This window comes from Berghia stephanieae, chromosome 11 (genome assembly GCF_034508935.2).
Source record: "Berghia stephanieae isolate SIO BIC M18660-M18661 chromosome 11, UCSD_Bste_1.3, whole genome shotgun sequence".
Lineage (NCBI taxonomy): Eukaryota > Metazoa > Mollusca > Gastropoda > Nudibranchia > Aeolidiidae > Berghia > Berghia stephanieae.
The window spans coordinates 7210499-7225498 of record NC_088370.1 but is presented as its reverse complement, the minus strand read 5'-3'; the positions used below and the strand labels follow the sequence as shown (position 1 = coordinate 7225498).

The following is a 15000-nucleotide window of genomic DNA, read 5'->3' as shown; positions in this document are numbered from 1 at the left end:
ATATAGCACAATATCCACTAACAGTGCTCAAAGCACTTTACAAGGGGTTCCTGGCCAACAGCAACACTTAACATTACAATTTTTTCAAAGACAATGCTGTTAATGGCCAGGTACTCATTTTACACCTGAGTATGGTGAGAGAATGTGAGTGAAGAGCCTTTTCCAAGGACTCAACTATTAGCTGAGTGAGGTTCGAACCCAGGACCTTCCGATCCGAAAGCAAGTGTCATACCACTAGACCACATAGCCGCTCATAAGCATAATTTGTGTAGTTATGTTCTGATTGGATGGATGTCTTTAGGAGAGTGGTGTGGCTATGTGGTCTATTGGTATGAAACTCACCCTCAGACCGCTCTGAGCATCGAAAAGTTCAGTCCTGGGTTTGAGTCAATGGCTGATAGAGTTACTCTTCATTTGAGAAATGTTTAAAAGTTACTCGTATGTCAATCTCTAAAAAATAGTTTTATGATTTTTTGATTTGCCAGTAATTCTGTGCTCATCTGCAAAAATTTAACAGGGGCTGTCCAGAACAATGTTAACCCATAACCTTTTTATTTTAAAGAATAGATTATCACGGTTTTTAAAATCTATTTCTGAACAATTTGTCATGGTATTTCTTCCCCTTACCGAATACCAATAAACTGTGTATACTGTATTAGAAAAGACCAAAACGTTTTTCACAATTTTTCTTCCCTTAAACTTAATTGATTACCAATAAACTGTGTACAGATTTATTTATTTTCATGATTCCAATAAACTGTATTTAATTTTTCTGTTCCAATTTTTTCATGATTTTTGTTCCCACTAAATGCATATAAACTCTATATTGAATTTTTTTTCTCTTTATTTTTTCATGATTTTTTTCTTCCTTTACTGAATTCCAATAAACTTTACACTTTTTTCTTTCTTTCTTTCTTTTTCACTTCACCAGATACCAGGTTTGTGTCGAGGGTTAACAGGTTACGACCACAAGAGTCTCCTGAAGGAACAGTGTAACCAGGTGGTGGGCTTTTTGGCCGTCTATCGAGTTTGTTTTGCCATGGCCATGTTCTTTGTTCTCTTCTGCCTCATTATGATAAACGTCAGTTCATCTAAAGATCCCAGATCCAAAATACAAAATGGGTGAGTGGAAAATCTTGTTTTTATGTTTCTATGATTATCAATGCTGCGGAATGGGGTGACCAAGATGGTCCCCAAAAGGCAAGCAACCCTGCAGCTATGTGGTCTGGTGAGATGACACTCACTTTCAGATTGGAAGGTTCTGGGTTCGAGCCTCGCTCAGTGCATTGTTGAGTCCTTGGAGAAGGCTCTTTACTCACATTCTCTCACCATACTCAGGTGTAAAATGAATACCTGGCCATTAAGAGCGTTGCATTTGTCCGAAAAAAAAATTTATAATATCGCATAAAAGGCGGTACATGTTAAATGTTGCTGTTGGCCGGGGATCCCTTTGTAAAGCGTTTTGAGCATGTTTAGTGGATATTGTGCTATATAAAAGCTCAACCCTGCAAAAATGCGGGATAAGCTGAAAGAAGAAGAAGATCAGCCCCCAAATCCGAAAGCGAGTGTCATACCACTAGACCACATAGTCGCACAAAATATGAGAAAAATTAAACAAATGACAGGAAGAAAGCTGTAAAATAGACTGATTAGATTTATTTTATATTCAGACATCCCACGCGTTCGAAAAAAGAACATCGGACAGGTTATTTAAATGTCAAGATATATTATATCAAGATGTTAAAAAATGAGTCTGTTGTCTGTCTTAAGACTTCTATTTTAACATCTTTGTATGATGTATCTTGACATTTTAAGATAATCTGTCCAATGTTCTTTTTCTAAAGTGTGGAAATCCACGATTTTGTTGTCAAAGGAGGAATTTTTTCCCTGATTTGAGGACAAACTCATTCTTCCCAACGTTTATCCTGGTTGCTATAGCCTGAAACGGACTATAACAATTCATTTGCTTACTACCCTTTGGATAGGACGCGGGTCTACCTCCAAGTACTTTCTGTCAGATTAAACAGACCCAGCTACCCAATCACTGTTGATTGGACAGGGTGGGGGAGGGGGTCAGAAAGAATAAAAAGCTCAACTTCACCGAAGATCAATTACGATTTCTTTTCATGTGAAGGGGGTGCTCTATCAACTGAGCTATCTGGATCCTCAGTCCCCCTAATATTATTTTCCAACCCTGCTGGAAGGAAAAAAGTAAGTTCATAATGTCTTTTTACTTAAGTTCAACATTCGGATGGTGGTTGGTGTATGTGCTTATTTGTAAAAGTTCATTAAATTTTTGCCTCCTAAATTGGCAACCCTGATATTATCTTTAGGCTGTTCTTATTTTTCTTCATTTTCAGTAAATTAAAAAAATTTTTTTTTACGATTTTTGAATTTCAGATTTTGGTTCTTCAAAGTCCTGATAATGATTGGCATCTGTGTGGGAGCCTTCTTCATTCCAAGAGGAGCTTTCGGTCAAAGTAAGAATAATAATATAATAATATATCTTATTGTCCCCAAAAAAGTGGCAATTTGTCATTTGGTTACACATTTATAACAATACAATATTGACATAGAACACTCACACAGATGCACATAGTAACATAGTAGTTATCGTTAAAAAAAAAAAAAAAAATAAGGTTGGTTTGCATGGTGGCCAATGATATCTGGTAATATTGGGACTGTCCCCATTTAGCAAGCTGAGAACAACTGAATGAAAATGAAATTGGACGTTTTATATTTTTTTTAAAACAAAAAAACTTGAGCTTTTATATAGAGCAATATCCACTAAATGTGCTCAAAGCGCTTTACAAAGGGTCCCTGACCAACAGCAACACGTAACATGTAGAACGAGACATGGCGCCTGTAAGGCGATATTTTTTCTGACAGAGACAAAGCTGTTAACAGCCAGGTAATCATTTTACACCTTGAGTACAGTGAGAGAATGTGAGTAAAGATCATTTTCCAAGGACTCAACTATGCGCTGAGCGAGGCTCGAACCCAGGACCTGAAAGCAAGTGCCATACCACAAGACCACATAGCTGCATATGGAAATGACCTTTGCATGCCCCAGGATTATGACTTTTGTGAGTAGCAAATGAAAAGAAGGAACGGAAAAAGCTCTAAATCTAGATACTATATAATAGTCCAAACATACTGGCTGTTTTGGGTGATGACTGTGTTGTGTGTTAGGGTGCCCTGCTTTAGCTCTTTGGAAAGTTGGCAGTTATGGGTTTGTGTGTGCTTAGGGTTGCAAGATGGCTGAAAGGTTAAGGCATTCCACTGTGACCTGAAGGTCCCTGGTTCGAGCAGTGTTTCAAGCACTTTTTTTTTTTTACGACAAGCAAACAAAATTATTAACCCCCGGTTTGCTCAGTTTGGGCAACATGGGTGATTCCTGTTGACGTTAGACAATTGTTTGATGGATTATCTATATTCCTTCATGGAATGCTGAAGTGGCGACATCTATCTGTGGCAACAAGGATGATACCTGTTGTAATATATCTCACTGATGTGCACTATTATATGTTTGTTCTGAATATATAATGATTTGTAAGCATTTGAGTGTTGTGGGATCCTGTGCTTGTGCCTGGATGAAACTTTTGAGTGGTCTCAAACTAGGTACACACTGATAATCTTCTATTGGAATCTACTTCTCTATTTGCACCATTCCCCTTTATCTTACTTTTTCTTGTGTGCATTTGATTTTAACTTTATAATTCATTATTTACTTTCCTATTTTATTCCTCTTTACTGGCTCTGAAATGACCTAAATGTGTCATGCCATAAAACCCTTTAAAAAATACAAACCTTTATTCAATTTTATTTTTTCCCAGCCTGGATGGTGTTCGGCATGGTCGGAGGCTTCCTCTTCATTCTGATTCAGTTGGTGCTTCTGGTGGATTTCGCCCACGGCTGGGCTGAGTCCTGGGTGGAGAAATACGAGGAAACCGAGTCCAAGTGTTATTACATTGGTGAGTTGGTGATTTGTTATCAATAGATAAGTAAATAGATAAATATATAAGTTTTATTCATCCATACGCCAAATTGGGTTTACAAACTATCGCTGAGCAGACGAGGTGATGAGTAGCAGTAATAGCGGTACTGACCTTGTCAGTAATTTCTCAAGACTGAGATGCCGAGTACCGGTCTAAGAGAAAGAGAGGAAGAAAGAGGTCTCAGTGTCATTATTGACACTCAGTCTCAGTACAAGGACCAGAACGGAGAATCTTCCACTTAGATTTCTGCCTAAATGGTGGTTCATCTCCACCCATCACCATCACAATTCCGCCTTTTTCAATTTTTTTTCTATGAATAAAAATAAAATGACTCACCACAACCACAACACCAGCATCTCTACCACCACTACTACTACCACCACCCCATCATCATTCCTATCACCACCATCTCTGCTACAGCCACCACCACATGATCATCATCATCATCCCTACCACCACCACAATCAACACCACATCATCAGCCCTACCACCACTAAAACTACAACCACCAACATGCTCAAAGAGCTTTACAAGGGGTTTCCAGTCAACAGCAACATTAAACGTGTAAGGCGAGACATTGAACCTGTTAGGTTAGAGAATGACTCCATCTATATAAGTGCTGCTTGTGGTCTTGTGGTTTGACAATTGTTTTGGATCAGAAGGTCCAAGGTTTGAATCCCACTCTGAGCAGCACATAGTTGAGTCCTTGGAAAAGGCTCTTTATTCATATTCTCTCTCCTTTCTCGGGTGTAAGATGAGTACCTGGCTGTGAACAAGAAACAGGCTCCATATCTGCCTCACATGATAAGTTGTTGCTGTCTCCCATAGTGGGCAAGGTGGTCACTTCTTGTGTCTTTTATATGTTTTCCAACATTCTTTTTGTCTTTGTCTTGGAATGAGATTACTTGGTTTTGTACTTTCTCTTGTTGGAGTCCTTGGCTAGGAGGGAAACAGTCAAATGTATAGTGTTTGTTTTGGGATGTGATATTTTTTTCCTTGTAAATCATTTCTCTCTTATGTATTGTGCTGGTGTATGGATGAGACCTGTAGGTGATCTCAAACTAAGTACATTTATAGTGTGCTCTTGGAACCTATATCTGTTCCCTATTTGAACCAATTCCCCTTTATCTTACTTTTTCTTGAGTGCTTTAATTGTAATTCTAGAATCTTTTAACTATCTCATTTTCTTCCCTTTTAACTGGTGCTGAAATGACCCAATGGTGTTGCAAGCACCATAAAACCCTTAAAAATAAACAAGGCAAACAGTGTTGCTGTTGGTTAGTGACCCCTTGTTAAGCACTTTGAGCACGTTTAGTGGATATTGCTCTAAATAAATGCTCACTTAAAATAAAAAAAGATTTTTATTTACTTGAAATAAATAATTGGAAATGGAATGGAAGCTGTTTTTAGTGTTTTAATTCAGAAAAGTGAGTGGAACATTATTATTATTATTATTATTATTATTATTATTATTATTATTATTATTATTATTATTATTATTATTATTATTATTATTATTATTAATATTATTATTATCGTCATCATCATCATCATTGATGTTATTATTATCATCATCATCATCTTAGTCATTGTTTGAAAGCTGCTTTCTTTGTTTTCTTTCAGGCTTATTTTTCTTTACCGGCCTCCTGTACGTCGTGTCCATCACCGCAGTCGTATTGTTCTACGTTTACTACACCGTAAGTATTTTGACAACTGTCCTGATAAAAATAAAAGTTGCCAATTTTCCGTATATTTAATGAATTCAGTATGTTATACACCCTCAATAGATTTTCCAATCACCTTCTAAACACCAAAAGTAACTACATAAAGTCTTTTTACTGGAGTTCAGCACCAGAAAGGGGGTCCGTCAATGTGTTTGCTTAAAAGTTCCTGAATTGGCAACCCTGTAAAAGATTTAAATTAAAAAAAAAAAAGACTTTTTTTATATAAGGAAATGCCCCTGGCATGAGAGTATAAATAGTATACATGATAGTTTATTATCATCTCAATCACTTTCAAAGTGTGTGTATAGGGGGTGTTTATTATCATATCAATCGCTTGTAAGGGGGGGGGGGGGGGGGGGGGGGGGGGGTTGGTGCAGAACAAATAGGACTTAAAGGCAATGGTTCAAAATTTTTCTCCTTTTGCATTTTTTGTCCCCATCAACTCTGGTTTAGTCTTGACTTTGATTCAATAGGGATTTTGTTTTTCTCCAACAGGATGGCGACTGCGCCCTCCATAAATTCTTCATCTCCTTCAATTTGATCCTCTGTGTGGTCATCAGTGTCATTGCCATTCTACCCAAGGTGCAAGAACGTAAGTTTATTTGTTTGTTTGTTTAATGTACAAAAATGAAAATAAATATAATACAGTTTTTTTTTTTTAAAAACAAAAAAAAAACATGGAACATTTCGGGCTCAAAACCCTTCTTGAGTCAATAACATAAAGACAAACAATTAGAACAGCATATTGTTTAGAATCCAGACAGTCTGCTGAAAAAAAAAGAAAAAAAAACCCCAAAAAGCTTATTTTAAAATTCAACTCCTCTTTTATTTAATTTGATTCTCTTAGTCTTATTGCACAGCTATGTGGTCTAGTGATATGACACTCATCTTCTGTTTGGAAGGTCCTGGGTTCAAGTCCTGAGTGGTGCATAGTTGAGTCCTTGGAAAAGGCTCTTTACTTCCATTCTCTCACCGTACTCAGGTGTAAAATGAGTACCTGCCAGCTAACAGCGTTATCTCTGTCCGACAAAAAAAGTTGTTATCTCGCCTAACAGGCGTCATGTCTCGACCTACATGTTCAGTGTTGCTGTCGCCTGTAAAGCTCTTTGAGTATTTTAAGTTGATATTGTGCTATATAAAAGCTCAAGGGTTTTTTTTGGTTATTTAAAAAAAAAAAATTTTTCTATTTGTTTCAGATCAACCCCGATCTGGTCTCCTTCAGTCTGCCGTTATCTCAGCCTACGTCATGTACCTCACCTGGTCAGCCATGTCCAGCAATCCTGGTGAGTAGTGCTCATTTTTAAAAATCCCTTTTGTGAAATGGAAATGTGGTTTCATAGCTAGAGACGGCTTAGAAAATAAGTGTATTGTCACAGCATACAATGGCAGTTTAACCCTCTCCATACCAACCATAGGGAAATTGTCACAGCATACAATGGCAGTTTAACCCTCTCCATACCAACCATAGGGAAATTGTCACAGCATACAATGGCAGTTTAACCCTCTCCATACCAACCATAGGAAAATTGTCACAGCATACAATGGCAGTTTAACCCTCTCAATCCTAACGATAGGGAAATTATCACAGTGTAACTAATTTTCCTTTCTTGTTTAGTCTATCATGAGCTACTCCAAAACCAATTTTTCAAATCATGCAGACGACAAATTTGTTACACGTTATGGAAAGTACTTATAATTCTAAGACTTTTGATGTCGCAATCAACATGATAGGGAAATTAGTTAGTAACTTTGAACTGTGGAGAGTGCCTTAGGGGTATAATTTGTCTATCAAAACAATGTAGTTTATGATGAAAGGTGTCTAAAGCAAATCAATTTAACCTCTATTTTATGATGAAAGGTGTCTAAAGCAAAGCAGTTTAACCTGTAATTTGTGATGAAAGGTGTCTAAAGCAAATCAATTTAACCTATATTTTATGATGAAAGGTGTCTAAAGCAAAGCAGTTTAACCTGTAATTTGTGATGAAAGGTGTCTAAAGCAAATCAATTTAACCTCTATTTTATGATGAAAGGTGTCTAAAGCAAAGCAGTTTAACCTGTAGTTTATGATGAAAGGTGTCTAAAGCAAATCAATTTAACCTCTATTTTATGATGAAAGGTGTCTAAAGCAAAGCAGTTTAACCTGTAATTTGTGATGAAAGGTGTCTAAAGCAAATCAATTTAACCTATATTTCCAGCAACACGAATCAAACAACTTTGAAATGTTTAGAAAGAAGAGAAAGAATAGCACTTTTGAACTGTGCTAGAAATATGGTCCTAGCTCAATTATGAAGCAAATGCTGAAGACTGATATTTGGAGAAAGAAAACTCCAGCTGACAGCAAAATCGGCCAGTTTTGAGTGGATACTGTCATTGTTTCATACACACTTTTTCAGATCTTTATTACTATTGTTGTAAGGTCTGAAATCAAACATTTAAAATCCATTAAAACTATATTTTTTAGTATAAAATCTAATAAAATAAAACCATCAGTTTTCATCAATGACAAATATATTTTCGTTGGTAAATCCACCAATCAATCGATTTAAATGACTCTCATCTTGGCTGAAATGCTCAAAATTGGGACTTAAGGAAGACTTTGCGAAGTCCCAGGTTTTAGGGTTTTTGCCAAGACGAGGGTCATTTAATTCGATTGATATTTGAAGGACAAGTTTTCTGGCCAAATTTTTAAATTCCAAGTCTTTCCGGAGTTCGGCAGTAAAACTGGTTTAATCCCCACCTTTCAGACAAGACATGCAACCCGAGCCTGAAGGAAATCTTCAACCCTTCAGACAAGTCTTCATCCAACAGCACGGCCCCATCTGCCACAGCCAATAAGAATGACTCCGTCTTTGACTGGGAGGGTATCATCGCTTTGGCCATCTGGTTGTTTGCAGTGCTTTACTCAAGGTAATCTCAATCTATGGGCAAATTCTATGTAGATGTGGTTTTAAAAAAACCAACAAAAACCCACTACAAATAATTGAAGCATCACTTTTTCAACTTGGAACCAAGTTTGTTTTTTTGTTTTTTTTACGATAACTACTATGTTACTGGTGTGTATCTTGTGCGAGTGTGTCTATGTCAATATTGTATTGTTATAAATGTGTAACCAAATGACAAATTGCCACTTTTTTGGGGACAATAAAGATATATTATTATTATGATGGTGATACGAATTAAGTAATTAAGGAGCAGTCACTGGTGTAAGATAAAGATTTGAACAAGTGTGTATGAAAGGTGCCAGACAAAGCAAGAAAGAAAAATACAAGAAAATAAACCATCCCAAAAAATCAGTCGACCTCGACTGGTGATCGAACCTCAGACCTTATGATTACTGCCTCTGTGGTGTAATGGAAGCATGTCTGACCGGTTATCAGAATGTCTGAGGTTCGATCTCCAGTCGAGGTCGACTGATTTTTTTTGGATGTTTTTTTTACTTGTAATTTTCTTTCTTGTTTTGTCAGTCACCTTTCATACACACTTGATAAGATCTGGTGATACAAAGCTGCTAGAAGCTGTGGACTTTAATAAGTAATAAACAAAAACGAATATAGCAGCTTCAGATAAGAGCAAAATACAAAAACACAGAACGTTTCGGGTTCAAAATCCTTCTTCAGCCAATATCAACAACAATGATAAAAACATGAATACATCACTTAAAATCCAGTCGGATGTATTCATATTTTTATTGTTTTTGTTATTGGATGAAGAAGGGTTTTGAGATCAAAACATTCCGTGTTTGGTATTTTGTTCTTTTTAGAAGCTGTTATATTCCTTTTTGTTCATTACTTTTTGAACATTTAACTTTTCAACGATACATAAAAAAACAAAAACAATTGAGCATAAGAAGGGTGACACATCAGATAAGTCGAGTGACACACTAGGCATGTTGAAGACAATGTAAATCAACATTTTTATTTTTCAAATCATATTTTATTTATGGCTCATTCCATCTTGTTTCCTTGCCGTTCCCAGCATTCGTACCAGCAGCAACAGCCAAGTTGGAAAGCTTACTCTGTCCGAGAAAACGATTCTTCAAACCGACACAGGTGAGAAAACATTTGCTTTCTTTGGGGGAGGAGGGGAATTTTTTGGGTATTAAAAAAAAAAATGATATATCGATGGCTTAGTTCAAGAAGAGCATCTTGACTGATTAATGTGTTTTTAGTCCAAAACGTTCTGTGATAAGCCTTTTGTTCCTCTTTGAAAACATTGTTTTCGTTTTTGTTCAGTACTTGTTTAAGAAATGTTTGTGTTCTCTCTTTGCCAGGATGGTTAAAGGCATTTTATGTTTTGAGCCATGGATGAGAATACAATTTGGTTGCTTTTAGCCTGAGGATGAAAATTTGTTTTAAAAAAACAACAAAAAACCTAAGAATGTTGATGAGTCTTGCTATCGTGCAGCATGAGACACACTGTTATTTCTATTTCTAACAATCTTGACCTTTTCCTACGTTTTTGTTTTTGTTTTACATTTCATTGAAGTGTTTAATGTTGGATAGATACCATTGCATCATGAGAATCATCTATTGCTGGGCGTTTTCATTGATGGCAAGAGAATTGTGATTAGGGTTGTAATTTTTGTTGATGTTGTTTTTGTTATTGTCATTACTGGGGCAGTATGGCTTAGCAGTACAGTCTGTCCTTCATACCCAGAAAGTACCGAGTTTGATAACCCGATGCTACGCTGTGTGTGGCCTTGAGCATGTCACCTCGCCCTAGCTCAATTTTCGGCGCTGCACTGCGGCTGACACCTGGGTTATTCCAGGCTTCCCTTGGAAGAGACCCTAGAGAAAAAATTTCCCCTATTCGATGAATAAAGGGAATTTTATTTTATTAAATTTATTTTCCCCATCATTCTATCATGCTTTTGATCATCTCTTCTCACCACCACCACCATCATCATCATCATCATCATAGATATAGAATTTGAATACCTACCGCGCTGTCTGGCCTTGAGCAAGTCACCTCCCCCTAGCTCAGTGTGTGGCATTGCACTGTGGCTGATCCTTGAGTTAGTCCAATCTTCCCTTGGAATAGACCCTGAAGACTAAATTACCCCAATCTTCCCTTGGAATAGACCCTGAAGACTAAATTACCCCTATTGGGTGACGAATGCAGGCCATTTTTAACATTTTGGTATTATTATCAACAGATGTAGTTAACTCTGAAAACTTTAAACAGTTCAGAGACAAAATCACTTCTATGCAAATCTAAACACTAACATGCACACCAAAGTCTGCGACAATACACCCCAGGTGGTTTGCAGGCAGAAGAAGAGTTCTAATCACTCATAGTCTTATCTATAATGTTAGTTCAGTAATCCAAATTCTTATTTCTTCCCTTTTGAAAAAAAAAATAATTTAAAACTGGAATCATAAAATGAAACAGGATCTTCAAAATATGGTTAGTAAGTAATTTATACCCAGCACGTACAGAGGATTTATGATAATTAGCACAACCTGACCTGTTTATGCTAGAAGGAATTGATTGCACTGGGCAGCGTTATGATGTGTTCTCTCTTAAAGTAAATATTTACTTTGCTTTTATATCATTTATCTCATTGCTGTGATGCTGGAATAAACAACCTGCTTTAGGCTCTCCATTCGACATCTGCTTCTCTCCACCTCGTTCAGTTCTCATATTTTCCGTGAAGTTATAGCTTTTAATTTTTATAATTATTGATTTAAAGTTTGGCCATGTATTTGTCACAAAGCTGACTGGGGCTCTTGCCCTCCTTCTTGGGTACTGGGGAGGTGAAAGATTGCAAGAGCCCTCCCTCTTGGGTACTGGGGAATTGAAAGATTGCAAGAGCCCTCCCTCTTGTGTACTGGGGAGATGAAAGATTGCTGTCTGGGCTGTCCTTGTACTGTTTGTATTCTACAGTGTTTGTGATGAATTCGTCTGCTTGAATTATGAATGAATTATTTTGTAACTCATCAACAAATTATTTTTCCTTATTGTTCCTGGTGCACGCATCAATTGTGTACTCATAGAAACCTACAAGAGTAAGTTTGATCCATCCATTTAGATTTGCCTTCGTGGTATGGTATTTCTAACACTAACCACACACTCCATCCATTTAGATTTGCCACGCACTCCATCCATTTAGATTTGCCTTCGTGGTATCTCTAACACTAACCACACACTCCATCCATTTAGAATTTGCCACGCACTCCATCCATTTAGATTTGCCTTCGTGGTATCTCTAACACTAACCACACACTCCATCCATTTAGATTTGCCTTCGTGGTATCTCTAACACTAACCACACACTCCATCCATTTAGATTTGCCTTCGTGGGATCTCTAACACTAACCACACACTCCATCCATTTAGATTTGCCTTCGTGGTATCTCTAACACTAACCACACACTCCATCCATTTAGATTTGCCTTCGTGGTATCTCTAACACTAACCACACACTCCATCCATTTAGATTTGCCTTCGTGGTATTTCTAACACTAACCACACACTCCATCCATTTAGATTTGCCACGCACTCCATCCATTTAGATTTGCCTTCGTGGTATCTCTAACACTAACCACACACTCCATCCATTTAGATTTGCCTTCGTGGTATCTCTAACACTAACCACACATTCCATCCATTTAGATTTGCCTTCGTGGTATCTCTAACACTAACCACACACTCCATCCATTTAGATTTGCCTTCGTGGTATCTGCAACACTAACCACACACTCCATCCATTTAGATTTGCCTTCGTGGTATCTCTAACACTAACCACACACTCCATCCATTTAGATTTGCCTTCGTGGTATCTCTAACACTAACCACACACTCCATCCATTTAGATTTGCCTTCGTGGTATCTCTAACACTAACCACACATTCCATCCATTTAGATTTGCCTTCGTGGTATCTCTAACACTAACCACACACTCCATCCATTTAGATTTGCCTTCGTGGTATCTCAACACTAACCACACACTCCATCCATTTAGATTTGCCTTCGTGGTATCTCTAACACTAACCACACATCCATCCATTTAGATTTGCCTTCGTGGTATTCTAACACTAACCACACACTCCATCCATTTAGATTTGCCTTCTTGGTGTCTCTAACACTAACCACACACTCCATCCATTTAGATTTGCCTTCGTGGTATTTCTAACACTAACCACACACTCCATCCATTTAGATTTGCCTTCGTGGTATCTCTAACATAACCACACACTCCATCCATTTAGATTTGCCTTCGTGATATCTCTAACTCTAACCACACACTCCATCCATTTAGATTTGCCTTCGTGGTATCTCTAACACTAACCACACACTCCATCCATTTAGATTTGCCTTCGTGGTATCTCTAACACTAACCACACACTCCATCCATTTAGATTTGCCTTCGTGGTATATCTAACACTAACCACACACTCCATCCATTTAGATTTGCCTTCGTGGTATCTCTAACACTAACCACACATATATAACCCTAGTACTGTCGTGTTTCTTCACTTGCACTATTTTCCGGCCTGAACTCTAACTTCTGGTCAAATTATAATTACAATGGCTTGTGGTCCTACAACTTTTGTAGAGTGAAGGTATTATTATTATTATCTTATTATTATTATATTATTATTTTTATTATTATTATTATATATTATTTTATTATTATTATTATTTATTATTATTATTATTATTATTATTATTATTTATTATTATTATTATTATTATTATTATTATTATCAATCTATTATTAATAGCTAATTATACATATATATCTATCTATCTATCTATCTATCTATCTATCTATCTATCTATCTATCTATCTATCTATCTATCTATCTATCTATCTATCTATCTATCTACTATCTATCGATCTATCTATCTATCTATCTATCTATCTATCTATCTATCTATCTATCTATCTATCTATCTATCTATTTTTTTAAATAATGACTTTCCAAATATACTGTAGTCTGAATTTATTTTTTAGAATAATACAACTTTTGCACAACTTTTCTTTTTTACTCCCATATCAATGGGAAATCAAACAAATTTGTTGCACATTCAATCATGGTGAAGTCGAGATTGAATCAAGTTAATCAATGATTTTTTTTCTTTTGAGAAAGTCTTTTTTTTTTCATTAACTCCATCAAAATTCAAATTATAGGCCCCACAGTTTTTTTTTAAAATAAAAAAGTCACCATATTAAAACATCACTGGTTTTCTAATGACGATTTAAATACATTTGGCTTAGAAAATAGATAGGATTTACTGCATTTCACAGTGATTGTTGATAAATAAGGTAGAATGGAAAATAGATAGGATTTACTGCATTTCACAGTGATTGTTGATAAATAAGGTAGAATGGAAAATAGATAGGATTTACTGCATTTCACAGTGATCGTTGATAAATAAGGTAGAATGGAAAATAGATAGGATTTACTGCATTTCACAGTGATTGTTGATAAATAAGGTAGAATGGAAAATAGATAGGATTTACTGCATTTCACAGTGATTGTTGATAAATAAGGTAGAATGGAAAATAGATAGGATTTACTGCATTTCACAGTGATTGTTGATAAATAAGGTAGAATGGAAAATAGATAGGATTTACTGCATTTCACAGTGATTGTTGATAAATAAGGTAGAATGGAAAATAGATAGGATTTACTGCATTTCACAGTGATTGTTGATAAATAAGGTAGAATGGAAAATAGATAGGATTTACTGCATTTCACAGTGATCGTTGATAAATAAGGTAGAATGGAAAATAGATAGGATTTACTGCATTTCACAGTGATTGTTGATAAATAAGGTAGAATGGAAAATAGATAGGATTTACTGCATTTCACAGTGATTGTTGATAATAAGGTAGAATGGAAAATAGATAGGATTTACTGCATTTCACAGTGATTGTTGATAAATAAGGTAGAATGGAAAATAGATAGGATTTACTGCATTTCACAGTGATTGTTGATAAATAAGGTAGAATGGAAAATAGATAGGATTTACTGCATTTCTCAGTGATTGTTGATAAATAAGGTAGAATGGAAAATAGATAGGATTTACTGCATTTCACAGTGATTGTGGATAAATAAGGTAGAATGGCTTTATTTTTCATATTATGAAGTGAAAGTAATATTGTATTTTTAGCTGCTACAACCTGTGCTTTGTACTTACTTACTTACTTAGTTACTTATCCGAACCAGCGACCATCTGAGCTCTAGCCCTTCGGTCTTGTGCCATGACGTAGAAGTTAGACGTCTTTTGTAGTTGTTCCAGGTGACTATACAGTGTGTTACTGATGC

The 15000-nt window shown here is 36.2% G+C and overlaps 1 protein-coding gene across 5 annotated transcripts in view; it reads left to right on the top strand.

The window, feature by feature from the left end:
• The window catches only part of LOC144956627 (serine incorporator 1-like), a 32228-nt gene that overhangs the window by 1170 nt on the left and 16058 nt on the right, over positions 1-15000 (top strand). For 3 of the 5 annotated variants that reach the window (XR_013641981.1, XM_078887251.1, XM_078887249.1), the window contains exons 3-11: positions 932-1122; positions 2401-2480; positions 3837-3974; positions 5622-5695; positions 6218-6314; positions 6919-7005; positions 8467-8629; positions 9698-9771; positions 11719-11730. Coding sequence is in view for 4 of the 5 variants with exons in the window: in XM_078887251.1 (XP_078743377.1) it covers positions 932-1122; positions 2401-2480; positions 3837-3974; positions 5622-5695; positions 6218-6314; positions 6919-7005; positions 8467-8629; positions 9698-9771; positions 11719-11730 (916 nt within the window). In the remaining variant the exon portion in view is untranslated. The remainder of the gene's footprint in view (positions 1-931; positions 1123-2400; positions 2481-3836; positions 3975-5621; positions 5696-6217; positions 6315-6918; positions 7006-8466; positions 8630-9697; positions 9772-11718; positions 11731-15000) is intronic. The other 2 variants (XM_078887252.1, XM_078887250.1) reach the window with 1 other exon arrangement.